This window comes from Tympanuchus pallidicinctus, unplaced genomic scaffold (assembly GCF_026119805.1).
Source record: "Tympanuchus pallidicinctus isolate F22 unplaced genomic scaffold, pur_lepc_1.0 scaffold1, whole genome shotgun sequence".
In the NCBI taxonomy this organism is placed as follows: domain Eukaryota; kingdom Metazoa; phylum Chordata; class Aves; order Galliformes; family Phasianidae; genus Tympanuchus; species Tympanuchus pallidicinctus.
The window spans coordinates 28237967-28261350 of record NW_026294618.1 but is presented as its reverse complement, the minus strand read 5'-3'; the positions used below and the strand labels follow the sequence as shown (position 1 = coordinate 28261350).

The window sequence follows — 23384 nt, the reverse complement described above, 5'->3', positions numbered from 1 at the left end:
TTACCCAGCCAAACCCGCCCTGCCGTATCACTTTTAACCCCAAAGCCCGAGGGACTTCAGGAAGAGCTGAAGCCGCCCGGGCAGCACGCCGCAGTCCCTCAGCCCTGCCTCCCGCACCCCGAACCCTCCTCACAGGAACGCAACCCGTGCGCCGTGCGACCCGTGTCCGCACGCTGCCGCTCACAACACGAGCGGCTCCGCAGAAGGAGCTGCCATCTTCTCGACACGCACCCGGCTCGGCTCGCTCCTCCCGGCTCGGTCCCGGTGGGCGCCGAGCTCTCCTCGGAGAGGAGAACTTCACAACGGCGCCGATTCCCACGGCGCTTCCGACGCCGCTTCAGCCCCGCAGCACCGCCCCGCGCCCCGGCCGAGCCCCGCTCTCCCCCCCGCCACCCGGGCGCCTCCCGCGGAAGCCCCGGACCCGCAGCTCCGCCCCGCGCCCGTCTGTGGGCTGGGGCCGGGCGGGGGAGCGGCCCCAGCGGCCCCGGCCCCGCCCCGCCATGCCGCAGCCGTAGGCAGCCGGCGGCCGCTCCCAGCCCTCGGCCTCCGCGGCCTCCGGGAGGCGCGGCGGCGGCCCGGCGCTGCCCGATGGGCGGCCTGCTCAGCGGCGTCAGCTTCAAGGAGCCCACCACGGTGGAGGACTGCGACTCCACCTGGGAGACCGACTCGGAGCCCGAGGCGCCGGAGCCCGGCGGGGAGCCTCGGCGCCAGCAGCAGCAGCAGCAGCAGGAGGGGGTGTGCACCGCCGCGGGAGGCGGGGAAGAGTCGCCCGCCGCTGACGACCGGCCCGAGGAGCCTCCGCGGCCGCCGGAACAAGGGGAGCGGGCCGAGGGGGACGCCGGCGGCCCCGAGCAGGTATCGCCCGCGCCGGGACGAGCCCTGGTCCGGCACCGCGCTGCGGCGGGGCGGGAGGAGGGAGGGAGCGAGGCGGTGCGCCGCCCCGATCTGCGGAACCGCTGGCGGGGGGACCCGAGGGAGGGCGGGCCGCTTCCGACACCCGGAGGCGTCGTGTCGGGGTGCGGAACTCCGCATCTCCATCGGAAGGAACGGCGCGGGTGCTCGGGCGGGGAAGAGGCCTCCGTCGGCCCGCCTCCATCCGTCGGGCCCGGCCGCTCGCGGCTGCGGGAGCTCCGTGCGGGGCCGGGAGGCGGGTCGTACCGCGCCGGCACCGGAACGGCCGTACTGAGAGAAACGAGGCCTCGAGAGCGCTGCTCCCGCTTCCAGCGGAGGTTCCGTGTCGCGTTGCGTTTAGTCTGGAAGTTGGCCTCGGCATAGAATGGTTGAAGGGCCGGGACGTTGGGGCAGGCGTGGCAGGGAGGCGTGGCACCCGCCGGCTCCGAGCGGAGGTTCCTCCGCAGCCGCTGCTTGGCCGTTAGTGTCGCCGGAGTTTGCCCCGAACGCAAGGTGCACCGACTGGGTCTGGATTTTTGGCTTACGAACTGCCGCTGTGCAAAATTAAACAAGTATAAGCATTTATTGTTTTCATTTCTACTTGATACGCGGTGCTGGTGGCTTGCTGATGCCTGTGTCGGGCTATCGCTTGCTCAGGTAGGCGCGTTTTGCCTGCAATCAGAGTTGGGCTGCGTGGAAACAAATGCCTGTCAGTAATGTAATACTGATAAGCAATGAGTGTACGATAATAAATCGTGATCGCAGAAGTTTCCCTTTTTAGTTGTGACTTTAATCTGTGTTTGCCGGTGGCAAGGTGTGGAATTACTGTATTTTTTTCACTCTTATTTGGCCTTTAGTCTTAGCGTAGAAACTTAGTTTAGCAAATTAAACAATCCAAATCACTTTTTTACGGTATAGTTGTAAAGAAATAATGTAGAAAATAGTGGTTGGCAGCAAGTTGAATTGCTCTGTAGAGCAGTACTTCTTTTTCTTCAATACATGCTGGTTTTTTGAGTGTTCTCACCAGTCAATGGAATGATTTCCATTGACCTTGGTGTGCTCTGTTTGTCTCAGGTTGTAGCAAACAGCTGCTGCTCAGGACAAGGCCTTGTACAAATGCGTTTTCTCTTTGCAGGTTTTCCTTTGGGAATTTAGTGGTATTTCTCACTAGGATTATAACTTCTGAGGAATGAATAATACAGAACAGTTCATGAAGGCACTTGTACTACAGATTGCTTGTCTGTGACTGTTTTCTTCCACAGAATGCAGGGAAAGCAATTAAATCAAGATACACATGACAAATATTATTTGCAAATAATGTGGCTTCCTGATCAAAATTAGCATTTTCACATTCAGTTACTTATTTAATCTTCTGTTAGCACCATCTTGGTTGCTTCAAAGTCTTACCTTTTAAATTTCGGAGTAAGTATGTGTATGTATTCAGCAGAAAGATGTTTGGTGTTTGACCAGACAGTAGGCAAATATGTGTACTTGTGTATGTTTACATTGCTGAAATATTGTGAAAAATAATTACTTTAATATTACTCAGGTTCAGTACTTGGTGTGTTTGTGTACCATTATTATTTACTTTTTAAATGTTTCAGAGCGGTGATGGAACAGAGCTGACAGCCAAGCCAAAGAGAAGCTTCTATGCAGCAAGGGATTTATACAAGTACCGACATCAGTATCCAGTAAGAATATTTTACGGTTTAAAATTCTCTTTTCAGTAGAGAGCAGCACATGACCTGGGAAATTCTGAATGTAATGATGCTTAATAAATATGAGAAATAAGAATAGTCATAAAGCTGCTGGAAAGGCCCAGTGTGTGCCGGTGAGAGGGGGATGAAACAAGGGCAGCATCTTTTCATCCTAGATGTATGTGCAAACACATGAGGTGTGTAAGCCTGGGAATAGTGACAGAATCCCAGAAAGAGATGTATGCATTGAAAACTGAAGAGGGTACACAGAGTCCGGATAATGGTCCCTTGGAGGTTCCTTGAGCCAGAAGGCCGGGTGCTGCTATGCTTGCTGTTTCTTCTCAGTAGGAGAAGGAGGTGGTCAGAAGGAACTGGCAGATCTCTAAACTGCTTACCTGAAATGCTAAACCTTTATTGTCCTCACATTATTCAAAGAGCAGAATGTCACTTTGTGGATGTTCTCAGTAGCGGGTTATGTTTTGTAGACTGATAATGTCCTGTTTTCTTTCTTTCAGCAGAACTTTAAAGATCTTCGATACCAAAATGACTTGTGCAATCTCCGCTTTTACAAAAATAAAATCCCTTTTAAACCTGACGGTGAGTAATGTGTGACAGTAATAATGATAGCAGTAGAATGTTCACCCATAACAATAACAGAGCGAAACTGTTATTATCTGATAAATTTGAAGTGTGCGGCTATTTGTTGTATGATTTGAACTTCCTGTATTGGACTACCATGTTGATAACAGGCTGATAATACTTAAGCCAAAGTTTGCTTCTCCTCTAGACAGGTCATGCTTTTCTTGTGCTGAAAAGTGCAATGAGATGTTGTTAGCACAACACATTTACTCTAGTGGCACTGCCTTTTGTTAAACAAAGATAACGCTGTTCCACCATGCTTAACAAACTCTTGCTGCTTGAAAAGGAGTGACAGGGCTTAGGCTGTTATTCCTAGCACCATGCGAGGGGAAAATGAATATGTTGTCACTTCTTCATGTGTGAGAAATTGTTTTGTTATCAGTAGTATAATAGAGTCCCTGGTGGTTCTGGTAATGAAGCAGGGCTCTCACAAGCAAGGTACTGTGCAAACACAGAACAAGCTGGAAAATGACAAACCCTTGCTCTAGAGAGTTTGCCATGCTTTTGTCTCTCATACTTTGGCTGCAGACAGATGGGGGAAACAGAAGGAGGCAATAAAACAGTGTTGGTTAGAATGATAGGCAGGAGTCTTGGCACATGAGAGCCCAGCCATTGACAAAAAAAAACAACAAAAAAGAAAGCTTCAAGCAGCAGAGTTCTGAAAGTATGAGAAGGTCACTTTGAAGGTGTATGCAGAGAGATTTTTCTCAGCGTGAGAGGAGCCAAAATACAAAAACGTATATTTGAATACATAAGGAGTGAGAAGTGGAGGCTGCTGTTGAGGGCTGGTCAGAGATAGGAATCAATCTCTTTACAGCAAACAGGTTGTGACACCATAGGATTGGACAGATCAGAAAAGACTGAAAGTGAAATATAAAGGTAAAAAAAAAAAAGCTGCTGTTGTCTAGAAATGCATTTTCAGCAGCATTCAGAGTAGACGTACAGTTGGCAACAGTGTGCTTTTCAAGGTCAAGAAAAACACTGTTGAGATGAAATACCTAAATTCTGATGGAAAGCTGGAACGTTATCAAGAAGGATGTAAAGATGTCAGTATAGCCAGGAAGGTTGAAAATTAAAGCTGTTGATAGGCAAAAAATTGAGTTATAATAACCTCAGTGAGTGAGAAGATAAGTCAGGTTATGCTAAAAAAAGATAATAATCCTGAATTTTAGATCCAGATATACACAGGCTAATGCTGAAGACTGCATTTTCAGCTTGGCTAGATGAAAACTTAGATCTGTGAGTTACCTGCAAGTTCACTTGCAGAGAGTAGATCAAGAAAGAAAGGGAAAGGTTCAGAGGACCATGTGAGCCCGAAAGAGAAAAGGTTTTGGGTGATCCTTTAAAGGCTGGAAAAGGAAGGAGGTGTTCTAGAGGATTATCCAGGTCAAGCTATAGGAGGCCTTGCCTCCTAAGACAAATGTTAGTTTTGGCAAGTTTTAAAATTTTCTTTTTCAGGAGAAAATCATGAATGGTGGTGTCAAGGGATAGCTGATAGGCCGTGAAAGCTGAGGTCATGATGACAGAGCTCTGACTGTGAAGGTATTTTTGAGGATGGGAAAGAATTGTTACCACCTTAACCTAGCCCTGGGTCCATGAGAGTATTTAGAGAGAGTTGAAGCTACTGCATTTTGGGCTAAAGTAGTAGGGAATGTTACTGAGGGAAAGAAAGGATGTTTGTAGAGCACTCCTAGGTCTGAAGTTTAATTCCACAGTTAACAGACTCTTGAGTTACAGTCTCTAGACCTTGGAATTCAGTGGGAAACTTTCTGATACTTGAAACATAATTACTTTACAAGTTCTGTGGGGTGTGATGAGGGCAGGAGAGCCTCTTAGTCAGGTCCTTTCCCAGCCTTCCAGCCTTGCCTGCACTGTAAACTTTGTGTTCTTATCTCTTTGGCTACTTTTTTAAGTACAAAGGGAGTTTTCACTTGTTATTGGGACTGACACGGAAAATTTCACTAGGCAGAGGTATCCCATGTGTAATAGGAGACCATTCAAATGGGGCTTTGAGCTTTTTAGGTCACTCCTGTGCTATTTGAATTTGGGAGAGTCCATGCTGCCGTGGTTGAACTGCTGTTTTCAGACTAAGAATATGCTAATACTGTCTGTTCATGGGAAGAGAGATAGATTTTGAAACAAGTAATGTCCTTATGTGCATGTGTACAGTGAAAAGATACCCTGGTCTGTAACTGAATTTCATGTCCGTGATCTTGATGTGAAAAATGATTAATTTTTTTTAGGTATACTTTGTTTCCTTTTTCTGTCACTCTGGCATTGCAAGAAGAGCTGATTAAATGCCACAACTGTTTTCAGACTACTAAAAGCTGAACTTTCCATTTGATGAGCTTGACCTGAGCTTCCACGTTCCGACTTACAGCAATGGCATCAATACTTTTGGCCACAGGAAATTGCCAAAGATTTTCAAATCTTAACATTACTTGCAGCAGGAGAGATTCCTAGAATGAAAGATTTATGGAAGTGTTGAGGCCTATTCCAGAAAGATGATAAATATGCAGAGCTTTCCTGTGTTTAAGCGATGGCAGTTGACTCATGTTTCAATAATATACTTAAGTGGTTTGTCAATTACCAGTCAGTGTGACAAAGAAAACTAGAAAATGAGAAAATTTTGAAAATTGTATTTCTTTAAGTTATTGTCATGTACCCTTAAGTGTTTTAAGTCAATTGATTTATTTTTTTGTTAATTAAAATTTGATGAAACTCTTATTTTTAATTAAATTTCAGCAACTAAATAAATTATTTTTTTTAATAGGCCTTATTTTACACAGTATGTGAAAGAAAACTAAAGCATGTATTCTGTCAGTATGAGGTACTTGCCATGTAAATGGCATAAATGATATACTTTCTTTATGTAGCTGAAAGCTGGTTTTGGTGGCTGCCTAACAATTTTTTCTAATTATTTTTGTGCAGGAGTTTATATTGAAGAAGTCCTAAACAAATGGAAAGGAGATTATGAAAAACTGGAACATAACCACACATACATACAGTGGTCGGTCACTTACTACCTATTGCTATTTCCAAGGACTATCTGGGTTAAGTGTTTATGTACTGTTAGCTGTAATTCATTGTTTCTTTTAACAGGCTTTTCCCTCTGAGGGAGCAAGGTCTGAACTTCTATGCGAAAGAATTAACTACATATGAAATTGAGGTAATGCAAGTTGAGCTTAAACCATCACACTGATATCGATACATAACTACTTCTTGTTATGCAGAGTTGTTTATTTACAATGCAGAAGCACTTGCTTTAATGTCACTTTGAATTTTGGATGTTTTCTTTATTAGGAGTTCAAGAAAACAAAGGAAGCAATTAGAAGATTCCTTTTGGCTTACAAAATGATGCTGGAATTTTTTGGAATAAAATTAATTGATAAAACTGGAAACGTAGCACGAGCTGCTAACTGGCAAGAAAGATTTCAGCATTTGAATGAGTAAGTAATGACATGCACTCGACTCCAGAATTGCTATAGAATCTCTTTAGTCTGTTGTTTCCTACAGAAAGCAAAGATACATTTTTCTGAAAGTTGCCAGTAAAAAAGATAAAAAGAAATACTCAATGTCTAGTTTGTATCTGTTGTACATTCTTCCTTCCCCTTTCTCTGAATCATAAAATTATATCATGAAATCATTTGAGTTGGAAGAGAACCTTAAAGGTCATCCAGTCCAACTCCCCTGCAGTGAACCAGGACATCCACAGCTAGGTCAGGTTGCCTAGAGACTCTTTCAGCTTGACCTTGAATCTCTCCAGGGATGGGGCATCCATAGCTTTTCTGGGCAACCTGTTCCAGTGCCTCACTCTGCTTATTATTACAAAAAAAAAAAAAAAAAAATCAAACAACTTTTTCCTCCTATCCAGTCTAAATCTCCCCTCTTTTAGCTTGACACCATTTCTCCTTGTGCTGTTACTGAAGAGTCTGTCCTTCTTTCTTATAGCCCCCTTTAGGTTTTGAAAGGCAACTCTCAGGTCTTCCCAGAGACCTGGAAGGTCCCGAAGACATCTCTTTTGGTTGTGCTTCTTGCCTGTTAAGGAGCTGACATCCTTGTGTTCTGTACACAGCTTGAGATGTTGTTGAGGATCACAGTACCAAAGTAATTTGTCTGTCTTGCTACAGAATGCTCTCGCTTGATCATAAGGCTCAGCTTCTCAGTTACAGGGAAGGGGTGCTTGTCTTTGTACTGACATTTTTTTCTTGAGGAAAATCAAATTCTCAACACCTGTATGGAAGCTGACTGATAAAGATATTCCTCCCTCCTCAAAACATATTCTATTTTGAATTTGGTATTTATTAACTACATTGCTTAGACTTGTATTGAGTCAAACCTTACCTTCAGCTTTCAGCAGCAGACCATTTGTCACCTTACTTCATGATTACAGGGAGAGTAAGTTTGCACTGAATTTTGTCCAGTGCAATGTATTTAAAATTTCTTTTCACATCTTGAGATTGCTTTATTTTTAGCTCTAAGGCCAGAGGTACCAGCAGCTTTCTTGCAGTATTTTGTTCTCCTGTTTAAATGAAAACTTGTTTCTTAAGGTAGGATTGCTGGTGGCTAAATCTGAATAATGGGGATAATTTGTTACTAATTTCACTCAAATTTTATGAGCCAACTAACAGGGACCTGCTCAGAGTCAGGCCACAGATAAAAGAGGTTTCAGGAGACCCAAGTGTCACTCACTGTGCATTCATAGATTGTAATTACTATGTTGTTATAATACAAAGTAATTATATGAGTGTCTACTTGTGTACACACTACCATGTAGCTACTCATAATACTCGTGAGCAGCTATACTACTTTAAATCAAGAGTTGTGATTCTTCTAACCTAACTTCTGCTGTGTAAATTTTAGGTGTTTAAGTTCTACTGTTTACTTATATGTGTTTATGAGGAGCTTCACACTTCAGAACAAATTTCAGAAGATAAATTTATTTCATCTACTGCCTCAGTACCTTTTGCAGACATTAATTTTCAGTCCCAACATCCTTGCAAAGATGATGAATGGATGAAACCTGGCAGGCTTCATCAACTGTGAGAAATAAAACTTCAGAAAGTTTGAAGTATATATCTTGAGTGATTAAAAATGAATGAGAAAATGTATTTCCAGTTCTGTTTCTGTAAGGCTTTTCTTTTCTGATTCAATGGATTTTTTTTTAACCTTTCCTTCCAAAGGTCTCAACACAACTACTTGAGAATCACTCGAATTCTGAAAAGTCTTGGTGAACTTGGATATGAGAGTTTCAAATCTCCCCTGGTAAAATTTATTCTCCATGAAGCTCTTGTGGAAGATACCATTCCCAATATTAAGCAAAGTGCTCTAGAGTATTTTGTGTATACTATTAGAGACAGAAGAGAAAGGAGAAAGCTCCTGAGATTTGCGCAGCAGCATTATACGCCATCAGAGCATTTTATCTGGGGACCCCCAAGAAAACAGAAGTCAGAGGGAGGCAAAACAAATAAAAAGCCAGCATCTCCAATTTCTGTGCACAGTAGTTATATTTCTAAGCATAAGAAACTGAAAGAGCCGAAGAGTACATCCACAAGCGGAACCTCAGCTAGTAAAGCAACTGAAGAGAGAAAAGTAGAACTCAGAAAAAATGGAGAAGAAAATGATCAGGATGAACAAGAAATGAACTGTGATGCTGTTAAGCAGAGCAGTGAAAAGAACAGCGGTGCTGATAGTGGTCAGCTTTCAAAATCAGAAGCAATTCACGATCCTTCGGACAAAAAAGAGGACACTTCTTATTCCAAAAAGGATGATGAAAATATGAACAATGACTGCGGAAATCATCCAGACAAATCTTTATGTGACCCTGAGAATTGTTCAAATAATGTGTCGTCAGATCTACAAGATAACCTTGATGAGGACACACCTTCAGGGGGAACCACCACAAAAACCAAGGATGAGATCAAATTATGAGTCTGAGGTTAAAAGTCTTTGTTTCATAACGAATGAAGCAAATTATTCATCACTTCTTCATTCTTGGTGAAATTTCATCTAATCTAGTATAAAATGTTCATGCTTGTTGGGAATGCATCAGATTAGGCTTCTGTTACGCAAATGAATTTTGCTTTTTTTAATCTCTGTTTGTCAGATGAGAATCAAGTGTAGCTATTTAAAATTATTGTGTAAATTCAAAGCCTGGGAATTCATTATGCTTTCCAGACATATTGCATAGCAGGAAAAAAAAATAGCAGTTTTTCCCATTAAATTAATCTGGTGTTTATTTATTTATTTATTTATTTAAAATGTAATTTTCTAGTAAGTCTTAGAGCATCCGAATCGAAGTTTCTTTTAATATGCTTTCAGTGTTGATTTCTTTTTGTGAAATGACTAGAAATTATTTCAAAAACAAAATTTTTCACAAGTGGATTTTCCTTAGGAACTGTGTTTATTTCTAATGGCAGCATTTGCGCAGCATCTTTTACCTTAGATTAGCACCCTTGTCTGAGACAATAGATCTTGAAACATCCTATGCAGCTGGATAGCCAATACATCAAATAAATGTTTAAGTTACAGTGAAACTGTATACACAGCTTTTGGGTACAAGGGAAGTTGCACTTTATCTTTTAGTCTCTTTTAAGGTTTCCTCATGCCTCATTTGCCACTTCTGCTGATTTGAGTTGTGAGGTGGAGTCAATCTTAGGTTTGGTCTCAGTATGAAAGTTCTTTAGCTCTCTGTCTCTCATCAGCTGGCTTTAGCAGCTGGGAAGCCCCACTCCCTAGGGATCAACCACCAGCAGCTCAAAAGCAGTTCTGTTTTTTTGTTTTGTTTTGTTTTTCCCACAGGAAAACACTACTTAGCCATCAGAGCCATTGGAGGATCTGTCACCTGGCCTGTCCAGCTGAATCTGAACTAAATTGGGTGGTCTGTACAATGCAGAATCTCCTGATGCTGGCCTGTGGAAGAAAGCCAGTCCTGCTGGTCTATGAGTGAAAGGAATTTCAAATCTTTTCTCTCTGTCAGAGGTTTTTCACTTTTTCATGTTATTTAATAGGCTGAGAACTGAAAAAAGCCTGTCTGCCAGGCTGATTAGAGAAGATAGGAATTTTGGTTTTGTTTACTTAAGGACCGCATGATTTTCCTGAGCATCTTTTTCTAACTTCATGCCATTCAGTCAAGCAAGATGCTACCCAGCAAGTTAATTGTATACCATATGGATTAAAATGTAGTGTAGGTAGAACTCATGCTTTCTACAGTACTAAAATAGTCTACTATATGTATTTTCTATTTTAAAATGTATATATTATCCACTGCCTTTGATGTATTTTTGATGAAATATTATAAAGCAGGTACCTGACTATGGTTTGAGTAACAGAGTGCTGCAAGACTTCATTCAAGTCTTGTAACTTAAAATGACTGTCTTCAGGGGTTTAAAAACGTAGATGGAATGTCCTGTATTTTTCTCTATCACTAATTTCCTTTATGGCAGTGCATCATCTCTTTCTTTCCCCAGGTAGCTTTTTTTCTTGGGGTCAAACAGAGTTGTAATTAGAGATCTTGTCACCTATGGAGAAAGATTAAGCTCTTTCCATCCAAAAGAAACAGAGGAAAGTTATGTTTCTACTTTTTCTGTGCTTTTTTGTAAGGAAAGGATTTTATGTAAATCTTTGTTTTCAGTTTTGGTTGGTTATTTGTTTGTTTGTTTCTTAAGGGTAGCCCGGGTAGCTCAACAGGCATCGAGTCTGTCTGATTGGAAATGTGCAAGAGAATTCCATCATAGTCAGTGCTGCGTGAAAGATGACAACTTAGTTGGTGCTGAGAATGACCTTCAAATTGTCCTGGTCTTGAACCAGGGTCCTCCTTTTCATGTTTGTCCCTGGCCTTCTGAGCAGAAGAGGGCAGGAAATGCTTAGATAAAATTAGTCCATGTAGTTAAAGACTCCAACCCTACACATACACTCAGAGAGGACAGTTCTGTGTTCTGCCTATGACTTTTTAAATCTTGAGTGCCTAACCATGCCAACTTAATAGCGTTGTTTTAACACAGTTATTACTTGAATGGCATAGGAAAAATTTACACTGTGTATGAAGAAGTATAAGCTAGTTATACAGAACCTTCAGTTTCTAGACTTCAGTATTGAGATGAAACATTTTTTTTAAAAAATTGCATAGTGTTCAAGTGGGATAAGAGTCAGTAGGGGTTTTATTATATTTATATTGTAATTTGATTGACCTCAGGAGATTTTTCTTCATTTGACTTCTGAACACAATAGAAAGAGAAAAATAGCTCTTTAACCAGGAGGTTGGTTGTAGCTTTCTGTGGGATGCACACCCAAAAAACTTCACTGCAATGTATTATTCTGTTATTGTCACATGTCTTGCAGCTACCCTGCATGTGCCTGCTGGTTGTCCACTCTTAATTAAGTACTTAATGTAAAAGTTGACTTTTTTATTGGCAGTTGTATGCATTCAGGGTATCTGAAAATAGAATTGAGAAATTTGCAACTTGTACACATATTAACTTTTTTTTTAAAACCCCATCTCAGTATATTTCTATCATTGTTATTAAAGAGAGAAGTGATAACAGCAGTGACATGTCAACTAGCTGTGAAGAACTTTGGCATGAGAGAAGTTTTCTGTGTCAGCTGGCCTCCTTCATTTTGTAAACTGTGTCTTATATCCGTGTCAGCAGACTGAAGTGTCTCCCATGAGACTCTTCAGCTTTAAGTGACAAATTTGCTCTGCGTAAAATGTGATGGTGTATCATTATTTTCATAGAGGAGTTGTTCTGATTTTGCAAGTGCTTGAATGAGGGATTCATTGCAGAGCAATGTGTAGCATCCCACTGAGATTTTTGAGGACCAAATGGGTGCGATGCATTTTATTACAGACTTGTGTCCTTGGCAGCTAGGAGCACCCTGTGCTTGTTTGTAAGTATTGGCTTTCAGGTTTTCAAGAATTCACATAAATGCCAATACTTCATTATTTAACTACAGCCACTGAGTGTGTGCAAACAAAGTCAGGACGCTTGCTCACTATTAAACTGGTATTTTTTTTTAATCTTGCTGTGCACTTAAATATTCAGGGATTTCTTTGTACTTCTATCACAATGTGTTGGCCCAGTGTTTTATTAGGATCTGAACTATTCACCTATGAATTGAATGGGAACCTCCCGTATAGGGGTTCTTACATCTGAGCAGCCTTTGCAACTGAGGGAGAAGTGTGCGTATTCACGGGTCTGTGAGTTTGATTCTGTATATCCTTTGGTGAGGATACTTGAATGTGTGACTTGACAAAATGCTAAGGAGTGTGTACGTGTGAGTGAAGGCAATTGTACAAGGCATGCAAAAATACAACACTTCAAGATTAGTTCCATCTCTGTGCCCTACTTGCTGGGATGTGACTGTATCTCAGTACCTGAGGGTGGTGGAGCATACAGACTGAAAGCTTGGATTCACAAGGCATGCACCACCAGCCGTTCAGATAAGAAGAGCACTTACACACTTGCACATGTCTAGGGACAGGACTTGAGTTATTGGTGTCTACTGCTTGTATTTAAAGGTATGATCCTGAAGGATACTAAATATATTTGCAATAAGCCTCTGAGAGCTGTTCTGTGGATTGGTCGGCTCCTCAGTTTCCTGCTCTAAGTTCATAGCAGTCTAACATATTAAGCATTTGTATAACCATAGTTAATATTTAATGTAACCCAATATAAACCCCTGTGAATTGTTCCAGGAAAATAGTAACAATCTGCAGTTACATGTATCTGCATATATCTACTAAACTCAAAAAGTTTACGGACTTTTTAAGCTTTTTATAACTTTGGTGGGTGTCAAAATTACCTATAAGGTAAGTCAAGAGAGTTTTAAATGGAAAACAGTTTGGTTTTTTTCCTTTGCTTTTTTTTTTATTTAATAAAATTTGTCTATATCTGTTTAATTGAATTATTTTATGCCCCTTTCTTTGCCTGAAGGTTGTGACAGTAATGATTTCTCTAGTGCCTCAGGAGCAAGGAGGGAATAAGAAGATACTGGTTCACCTGTTGTAAAGAGGCTGCTTGGTAACAGCGTTTTGTGATAGTATTTGTGATGCAAACTGAATCACTGTAGATGGCTTCTAACCACGTTTATGACTGATCATGGCTAAGAGGCAAGTCTTTTAAGATATGATATTTGCCTGAGATGATACTGCAGTATTTAGGAAAAAATAATCTCATAGAACTGGAAAGCATTTTCCTTTTGGAAGATGCAGCATTGCTCGTTCTTATTAAAAAGCAAGTGATCATAAGTATGTTAATGCAAAACTGATCACAAATTATAGTAAAATACACATCACGTATTTGTGACAAAAGTAGTAGTTCCCTGCGCCAGGGGAGATTCGGGCTGGATATTAGGAAATACTGCTTTTCTGAAAGAGTGGTCAGGCACTGGAATGGGCTGCCCAGGGAGGTGGTGGAGTCACCGACGCTGGAAATGTTCAAGGAATGTTTGGATTTTGTGTTGAGGGATGTGGTTTAGTGAGTACTATTGGTGACTGGTGGATGGTTGGACTGCATGATCTTGAAGGTCTTTTCCAACCTTGGTGATTCTATGATTTATGGGTAGGATGCAAAAATGTGAATGAAATTTATCCACTAACAAAATTGACCAAATCACATTAATGGTGTACGTTCGGTTATAACCAAAGATATATTCAGCCTTGTATCCTGGGAGCAGCGATGGCCACCAACAGTTTGTGGTGTGAAAGAAAAGATAAAGGGTTTGTTTTTTTTTTTTCCTCCATACATTTATGTTTTTTCCTCCCGTAATTCTTTCAGCCTTGACAATCCCTTTTGGCAGTGAGCTCCATATTTTAATTTTGTTTTGTTTGGCAAAAGTAATCTATTATTCGTCTCAAATCTGTTTATTCAGGAATTGCTAGTATGTTTGAACACAATTACTGAAAATACTGTAAGATGAACAGAAGTACATTTCCTGCTGTTTCTAAAAGCCTTTGGAAATTCTAATAAGATACCTGTTTAGGCAGAAAATGTCACTTATCCAATGCTGCTGATGATATTATCTGACTCGTCCCTTCAGAATAAATGTTTACATATAAATCCTCCTGTATAAAGTACTGGAAGTCAGATTCCAAATCCAGAAGTGAATTGCATTCCTACTGGTGTGAAAGCAAGATCAGTCAGTGGAGAAACCTTTTCCTAGTCTGAGCAAGGTGGTGCTGGATCTGAACTCAAGTAATAAAAGCATGTATTTGGGTGAGCATAAGCAGTGTAGTATAATTATGTAGTAGACAAAAATCCTGTCTGGGATGTGCTGGGAACCATACTCATCATTCCATATTTCAGTAACTAATTTTGATGCATGTCTCCATTTCCAATTGTGATTAAATATAGTAATTGCTCAAATAGTATTCTCATTGTCAAAGGGAGTTTGAAAATGGAAGAGTCAAAAAGGCCTACAGATGGACTCTCTCCTCGCCTTTCATGTTGTGATTCGGACCATAATAGTAGAGTTCACTGCTCACAAGTATTTAAATGCAGTCCTCCAAGGGGAATGTAAATTGTAACATCTGTGAGCCATTTATTTTCCTGAAGTCAATTCCTCATATATCCCACATTTTTAGTATACTTACTCTTAAGACTGTAGCAGAAATTGAGAGTTTATTTTAAAGAATATATTTAATATATGCCATATGTAGTGGGCTCTTAAAAGATAGTTCAAGAGCTATGGAGATCAAGTGAAGGGAGACCTCCTGTGGCTTTGCACTTCTAATGGCTTTTGTATTTATCTTTGAAAGCATAAAGCTGTTTGCTATAAAATGACAAACGTGAGAATTGGCAAATTGTTCTGAAAGAAGACTCTTTCTTCTTAGGAACTTGGCACTTCTTAATTCTACCTTGCTTACAAGTCTAGTGGTATATTCATCAGCTAAGGTTTATTGTGAAGTATACTGAACGTATTTACTACTGTGGCTAGCAGCGTGACATTTATTGTTTGCAGTAAAATGGGTTATGGCATTTATATTTTTGGGACCTGCTGAAGCATGCTTGCTGGTTATTAGTTGCTCCTTTTCTGTCTTAACCTGTTCCTTTGTCTGCCCTTTAAGCAGTTTGAGTTGAGTGACAGATAATGAGATATGGTTTTGCATTGATACCAATTGGACCTATTGTACACTTCACTGTTAAAACTTACTCTAATAAAAGGTGTGGTTTAAAAAAAAAAAAAAAAAAAAAAAAAAAGAGAGAAAGGAGACCCAACGATTTTTACTTGAGAACTGAAACAGCTACATGTCCGTTTTTATGAACTATTCTGCTCTCTTCTGTGTTCCTTTGCAGTGTTTAATGACAGAATGCCATGCATGTTTGGTAGCACCAATACCATATGTATGTGGTAGGAGTGGTAACCAGTTTCTGGGTTTGTAACGCACTCTAAAGATATATTTTATAATTCTGTAACTGTATGGCAGTGTTATGCCAAAAAATTGTACAAACATAAAAAGCAATAGTTTACGTTGCTTACTGCTATATTTTCAGTCGTTTGTTTGTAATATGAAATACTTGGATTTCCTTTCAGGTAAATATATTTTTAATAACAGCAGCCAAAAATCTCTAAACTAATAAAGCTTCTTCATTTAGCAGCATTGTTTTAACAACATGTACCAATACTGTGTACATCTAATACTGTGTAATTGCTGTTCAGAGCTTGTTTGTATAGTCTTGTATAAATGTACGAACACCTGAAAGTAGGGCATTAAAGGCTCTGGTCCTCTTTTTTTGTCAGCAGTAAAACCACCACGGACAGCAGAGCATCGAGGAAAGGCCCAGAGTGTGCTTTACTAAAATGTGCTGAGGGGCTGTGGTGTGTCTTTTGTTTAACTGGGTGGGGAGGGATGGAGAAGGACAACACCAAAGAAACAGAGCTGTTCAGACAACCTTGTATGAAATGTGAGTTTTCACAAGGTTAAAATATAAAATACGCAGAATCCCTGCAGAACAGGGAGCCTTCAACTTACCTTCAAATTGCTGTCCTTTTGTGTGGCAGCTTCACCCCAGCTCCACAAAATTGCGCTGGGACCAGCTCATACATGGGTTGTCCTTCAGCAGCCTCTTTCCTCCTGCAGGGGGAATCTGTGGGTGCTCTGAATCCCCAGCTGTTGGAGACCAAGATTCTTATCTTACAAAAAGAGGGCAGGTGCTCCTTGTGTGGAAGGAATGTTTCATGTGTGGTCTGTGTTGATAATGAAGCTTGGAGTTAAGATGGATATGCTGACTGACTTCTGTGTTGACGTGTCACCCAGTGAAGGAGTGGGTAGGCAATACCACCATGTGCTGGTGTGTTGGGTTCCCTAAGAAATTCAGTCACAGTTCCCTGAAAGCAGGCTGAAAGGCCGAGGCAGCTTGGATGGTTCATTGCTCCTTCGCAGACAGGAGGCAGTTACCTTCTCTAACCTTGAAACATAAACTTTACAACCAAGGCTTATGGTCTGTGTGTGGACATTGCTGCTTCTTTTACCAGCAACTTGGGCTTCTGAGCACATCTGCAGCATAAAGATCAGTCCTACGTGAGCACGGACCCTCAAGGATGTCAGAGCTGCTTCTGGGGAGTTTTTTGGAGGATGTTACAAGGATGAGAGCATAGACTAATGTGTCACAAGCTGCCTGGTCCTGAGCAGGTATATTCAGACAGACCAGCTCTGGAAGGAGTAGCAAAGTGGGAGCTGGGCCTGCACCTTCCCTGCTGCCTCCCCGAGCCCAGGGGCATGCACCCAAACCATGCCTTCAGTGCCTCTGGGCAGGAGTGAAGCGACAGGGCTCTGTTCTGCTTTTGTTGTTTTGTTGGGATTTTTTTTCTTCTGACAGAGCTGTGCCATAAGATGGAGATGAGGTTACTTTATTTTTGTGTACACAAATGGTCTAAAGCAAGGCCTAGAATGTTTATAATGATCATGTTCATTGCAAAAGTGCGATTTAGCTAAGAAAACCAGGGAGTTCTCAGAATTACATTTTAATGAATTTATTACGCTTTGTTTATCTGGGTTGAGTAATAAACTGGAAGACAAAGTATGAAATGTCTTCGTTCCCTGAGATCACACAGGCCAAGCGTTATCACTTCCAAGTGAAACCAGTGGGAGTGATGGGAGAGCAGCTGCAGTTTGAAGTTGGTCCTCCAAAGAAGCAGCAGAAATATTCACCAGAGTGTTTTGTGGCTATAGCAATATATAATGACACAGCTTTTTGAACACAAGCTTCACATAATATTCTAATTAGTGGTAGAAGTCAAAGCTCTGGTATGACTTTGTTGACTTATTTGCACCCTATATGAAAGTTGTACTTTGGCTCCACTGGGGGATGATTACAAGTAGTCCCTAATGTTGTCCCCATGGTGAAAGGCCAGGCTGGCACGAAGAGCCATGCAAGCAAGGCCTCTGCTCCCACCTGCCCAGTGGCACCGCAATCAAACATATTTCATTTTCAGTTGGAGAAAGGGGCTGCACATATTGACCTTCTCTGCACTATCATGGCATCTTCAGCAGCCAAGGTTAGGACAGGCAGAGACCTGGTGCCTGTGGGCTCAGTTATGCTCTGTGTCCTCACAGAGTGTGGCTGCCTCCACAAGTGCAATGACCTGCAGCAATTACTTGCAGCTCAGAACTTTCTTTAAGGTTAATCTTGGTCTGCATGCAATGAGAGGAATTTAAAAACAGAATGATTTTCCAAGAGTTCTCCCTATGAAAAGCCAATTTATGAAGGTTTAATTACACCCACCCATTTGCCTTATCTGATAAAACCTTGGAATGCTTTCAAAAAGTTGATATAGTGTATGCAAACACTGGACCTTTTTTCAGGCAATATTCTGTAGACATCGTAATTTCAAGACTTACTGAGTGTAAGACGAGCATTTAAAATTCAACTGGTTCTTTCTATTTTTATTTAATGTATAAATCAGACATAATTCATGCATAGCTCCTTCCAGGTTTAGACATTTATTGAACACTATGTATGGTTATAATGGTTTTGTGGCAGCTGTTTCAAATTTCAGAATAGAAATAGGTGGGAAAAAAAAAAACAACAAAAAAAGCCACCAACCCTCACACTTTCCTTCCTCCAGTTTCCTTTGAAAGCCTAAACAAGGAAGCTTCAGACTTTCAGCTTCAAAACTGGCATCTGAAATTAGGGCCTTAAATTACTCCTAAGAACTAGGCCTGGAGACCTTCAACCCTGCATGGACCCTCAATTACTTTGAGGCAAATATGTCTTATTTAGTTAACTAAAAATGCAGAATATACACAGTAGAAATTTTGAGACGTTTTCCAGCCCCCAGTCTCCACCTGGGTCTAGATGCTGAGAGGGAAATGGGGACATTCATTCTCCAGGCTACATAAGGGACCGTACCCTGTTGCTCACAATTTCTTTTCTTGCTCAGTTGCTACTGCCTTTCCTAAAAGCAAAAGCAGACTTTTCCCAGCTCTCCAGGCTGCACTTTTTCAGTGATGGCTAGTGGCCCATTGGTGCATTGTTACCTGTCTTGGGGCCTCTGTCCTAAACTGGCATCAATGTTTTCAAGCCTTTTGTTGTTATCCTAACCTTAAACTGTGCAGACATCTGACATCAATTTGCACCAAGCTGTTCTACCCCAGTAAACTGTTGACAAACTTGTGATCACCACAATAAGACCATACAGTCTCTCTGGTAGTGAGGAGCAACGAGGAAGGACTGCCATCTCTTGGGGCACAAAGAGCCCAGCTCAGATTGAGAGTACGTGGGGAATGCCTTTCCTTTAAGGACACAGGTAGGTGATTGCAGTGAGCACTCCCTTGGCTTTATATGTAATTCTCCAGAAGATTATACAGGTATCAGAATTTGTTTGTGATAATAAGACCCAGTGCCATAAAGCTAGCAGCAATATGTCCCAGTAGTGCTTTTTAGAAGCTTTTCACCACTTTGGATGAAATGCTGCTGACAAAATTTCAATCTTGAAATCTCCTGCAACTATGAGATAACAAAGAAATGTTGCTGAGTCACACTTGTGGAGGGTAAATGCCTCCTGGGGGCATGGCTGGGAACACCAGTGCCTATTTCGGATGTGTCCCCAAATGCAGCAGATGTGAATGATTAAGTAACGTGCCCCGTGGCACATTCTCTGCTGACTCATTTGCTGCTCTGCTACTGAGATAACAGGCATCCTACCAAGTAAATTCAGGGCAGATTTTGGCCAGGACTTTGCAAAGAGCTTTCCTTATAAAGTCAGGATGGTGATAAGTTTGTATAATAAAAGTCACATTGTAGTTCAAGGATATTGCTGGGAAGAAGCTGGATCCTCTGGGAACTCTTTGCTGAAATCAGAAAAGGGGCAAATGCTGTGCCAGAGACTCTTCTGTTCACATCTGAATAAGTCCCAGTGACCATCATCCACTTCGTCAGAAATAATTTGGGAGCTTATGTATATCCCAGTCTTGAAAGACTGAAGTCTAAGAACAAAGGTAAAGGTAGGACTTTGTTGCCTGAATGCTACCTCGCTGTTTTGCTATGAAATCCAAAATATCAAATGAAAAAAAAATGTTGTGACAAGAGCAAAATCTGGGATGAAGATAACTCCAGTCCTGGATCTTTCCAACCCTTATAGTCTTACCAGTTAGGTCAAATATCTCCTGCATGCCTGATGCTCCAGTTCTGGGTCTCCGGTGGTAAAATTTCAGTGTCAGGATGCAGATGGCAACTAGTGAAATGTTACAGAGATCTGCATGGGGTGATGATAAGAGAAAAGGCACAGGAAGGAGTCTGTTGAGTAGGAGGGTTCTAACCCAATGATGCTGCTCAGATGACTTAGAGATGAAAAAAGGAGCTTACAAGCCATGGTAGAAGACTTCTTCCAGACTGGAGGAAATGCTCTGCTCTCTTCTACCCACTCTACTCAGCCAAAACTGAATGTCATTGACTTGGAGATGAGTAGAAATGATGAATGTTTCAGGAGAGGCTTATGTTACATTCCAAATCCTGACGCATTTATGGTTCTGTGAACCTAATTTCACCTTCCAGCAATGGGAGCTAAGAGCTTCATTAAATAGCTGAGCCTATCTTGATTAATATTTCCTCCTGTAAATTTCAGTGGAGCAAATGCTGTTACTCACAGTTCTTGAATTTTTGGTCTGAGCACAGGATCCTGGACACACCAATAGGCTCTGCACCAGATCTATGGGTGCCTGTGCTCAACAGCAGCTCCAATACATGGCAGCTCTGTGGCACCTGGGATCAGACAGCTGTGAAAAGAGCAGTGGGAGACAAAGCTGTGAGATGCCTCTTTGGGCTCTTGCTGCTTCATTCAGGAACTGTGCTTATGCTCAGCTGGTCCCTGCCTAAGCTCTGCTGCATCCATGCCTACACAGAATCACAGAATGGCCAGGGTTGGAAGGGATCTCAAGGATCATGAATCTCCAACCCCCCTGCCACATGCAGGGCCACCAACCTCCTCATTTAATACTAGACCAGGCTGCGCAGGGCCTCATCCAACCTGGCTTTGAACACCTCCAGGGACAGGGCGTCCACAACCTCTCTGGGCAGCCTGTTCCAGCACCTCAGCACTCTCATAGTAAAGAAATGGCCTGGCTCCTCGCTGAGCTGGGTGACTTGATTCATATGGTTTGTCCAGTCTTGCAATAAAGAACACCTTTTTTGTTTTTCAATTAGCAGCAGCTGTGAGCATTGCAGTGCTGGTGGTGCCTGCTCCTGGTGGTGTCACAGCTCCAGGGCCTGCTAGCTGTCAGCATCTCCCCACAGCTGGTGGCTTTACTGGCACTTGTGGGCTCAGACTTTCTCCTCACCACCCTCCCACTGGTCCTGACTTTGGGCTGGTGCCATTTCCCCTCGTATCTCCTCCCACTAGTCATTGTTTGCATCACTTTTCAATAGGAAAACTCAGGACCAAAACCAATGGCAGCTACATGTTTATTAATTGTATCCATGTTCACATTTGCGTTAATGATAGCACTGCCGACCATAGTGAGGTTGTTGCCCTTCTCTTGAGGATAACCTCAGTGGGTTGGAAGCTGCCCCCAGCCTGCAGGTACCACGCCAGGCTCAGGCATATAAAAAACACTGAAATCTAAAACAATATAATCCCCAGAATGCTTGGGATTTACACAGTGCTACTTGCACAAATCATGGCATTATTTCAGTTTCTGGGTTAATTTGACACTTCCTGACCACTAAGATAATCAAGAAGGCTGGAGCACCTCTCCTATGAAGAAAGATTGAGGGAAATGGGCTTGTTTAGCTTGGAGAAGGCTCCAGAGAGACCTCACTGTGGCCTTCCAGTACTCGGAGCATACAAGCAGGAGGGGGAACAGCTGTTTACAAGGGTGGATAGTGATAGGACAAGGGGGAATGGTTTTAAACTGAGACAGAGGAGGTTTAGGTTAGATTTTAGGAGATATTAGGAGATATTAGTTAGATATTTTTTTTCACACATAGGGTGGTGATGCACTGGAACAGGTTGCCCAAGGAGGCTGTGGATGCTCCATCCTTGGAGGCATTCAAGGCCAGGCTGGATGTGTTTCCGGGTAGCCTGGTCAGGTGGTTGGCGACTCTGCTCGTAACAGGGGGTTGAAACTACATGATCTTTATGTCTGATATTCAGATCAGGCCATTCTATGATTCTATGATTCTGACTTTGCAGTGGTAAATACCAGAAAGATTAGAGAACCTTTGCTTCTCTTTGAGATGTGTCTCCTACAAAAGACAATTAGTAAAAATCAGTTGAACCCCTGAAGGGGGTTCATCTCTTTTCACAGGTGAAAATTGCAATGCTCTCTGCTGATGAGAGGACACTATTTGGAAAATACTCCTCATTTTCTGTGACAAAAAAACCCTTTGATTTTCTGCCCCCAATTTGCTTTTCCTCTGTCTTATATATCTACAGTAATAGTTGAAAATAACTGAGGATGAGTGGGTGATAGATGGCTTGTAAAGAAATGCCGTGAGACCATAGGAAACTGATGATATGCTTTCTGTGAAAGCCAAGCGACAGGACAAGAGAGGCAATTCACAAGTGCTAGAACAGCTGGCAACTCCAACCCACGCCATCTGGATTTGTGTGATTTTATAATATTTATTGTCACTAACTCTGGGGGGAATATGAATAGAACTGGCTGCAAGTGGAAATGAGCTGGCTTTTCAATGGAGCGAATTGTGTGAGGAGCTTTGGCAGGGAGATGTGGCAGGGCGAGCATCTGATACCAGCTGTGAATTACCACTTCACTGGTCGGGCTGAACACATGAAACAACAACAGGAAATGTTTCAGTCAGGCAAGGAAAGCCCTGCTGCAGAGAGTGGCATTTCAGATCTGTCACTTGGAGAGCAGAGGTACATGGTTGCCAGCCCTCCATCTGCATTTGCCAACTCCCTGTCTTTAGCTTGAGTATTGTGAGCACTGTCTGATATTTTCCTTTAAAAAAAACAAAACAAAATTATGAAGGGATGTGAGACTACTCAAGGATATTAAAATTATGCTAAAACAAGTATATTGGTGTCCAATGGTTCAGAAACTTATGCATCCCACCTCTATGTAACAACAGAAAACAGAACAGCCCCTGAGTGCATTCTCTTAAATCTTCTGACTTCAGTTATTTGATGGGTCTTTTTCCACAGGCAACTGTGGAAGAACTGGAGTTGTCAGTGCTGAGCGTATTCATGTATGTAGTGTGATTTCTGCTTAGGAAACTGTTCTCTGGAGATGTCCTTTCTGCTAATGCTAAAAGGAGTAGTGCTGTGCCTAGCACTGCTGCCGTGGTTAGAGGCTTGCCATGAGATGAGGTAGAGTTTAGGCTACTGCATTTCTGTTCTTCACGTGTGAAATGGGATAACCTCTTCTTCCTTCCTTCAGGTCAGCTGAAGGATAGATTCTTCACCTTCTGATTTAATGACTCCTGTGACCTGGTAATTGTGTAAAGTTCAGCTTCTGGAGCATTAAGAACACTTAAACCTTTTAGTCTGAATTTAGTAAAACCAGAATTAATAAGGAAGACAAACAATTGTATCTTCTCTCGTTTCTCCCTTTTCTCCTCTTTTCCCTTTCCCTTTCTTTTCTTATTTCAAAGTCTTATGTGGTTTGGAACCTGACCAATTTTTGGCCATTGATTGAAGTACTGAAACAATAGAGAACTACATGCCATAGGATATGAATCAAAAACTAGCATTTTATTC

The 23384-nt window shown here is 41.9% G+C and overlaps 1 protein-coding gene across 2 annotated transcripts; it reads left to right on the top strand.

The window, feature by feature from the left end:
* Positions 1-526: 526 nt before the first annotated feature.
* OGFRL1 (opioid growth factor receptor like 1) lies at positions 527-15940 on the top strand. 2 transcript variants are annotated; one of them, XM_052686334.1, is made up of 7 exons: positions 527-855; positions 2496-2582; positions 3107-3185; positions 6159-6237; positions 6330-6396; positions 6531-6676; positions 8411-15940. In XM_052686334.1, the coding sequence occupies exons 1-7, from the start codon at positions 589-591 to the stop codon at positions 9156-9158; spliced, it is 1473 nt and encodes a 490-aa protein (XP_052542294.1). In that variant the 5' UTR covers positions 527-588; the 3' UTR covers positions 9159-15940. The 2 variants fall into 2 exon arrangements, with proteins under 2 accessions (XP_052542294.1, XP_052542283.1); XM_052686323.1 differs by having other exon boundaries at positions 3104-3185.
* Positions 15941-23384: the final 7444 nt, after the last annotated feature.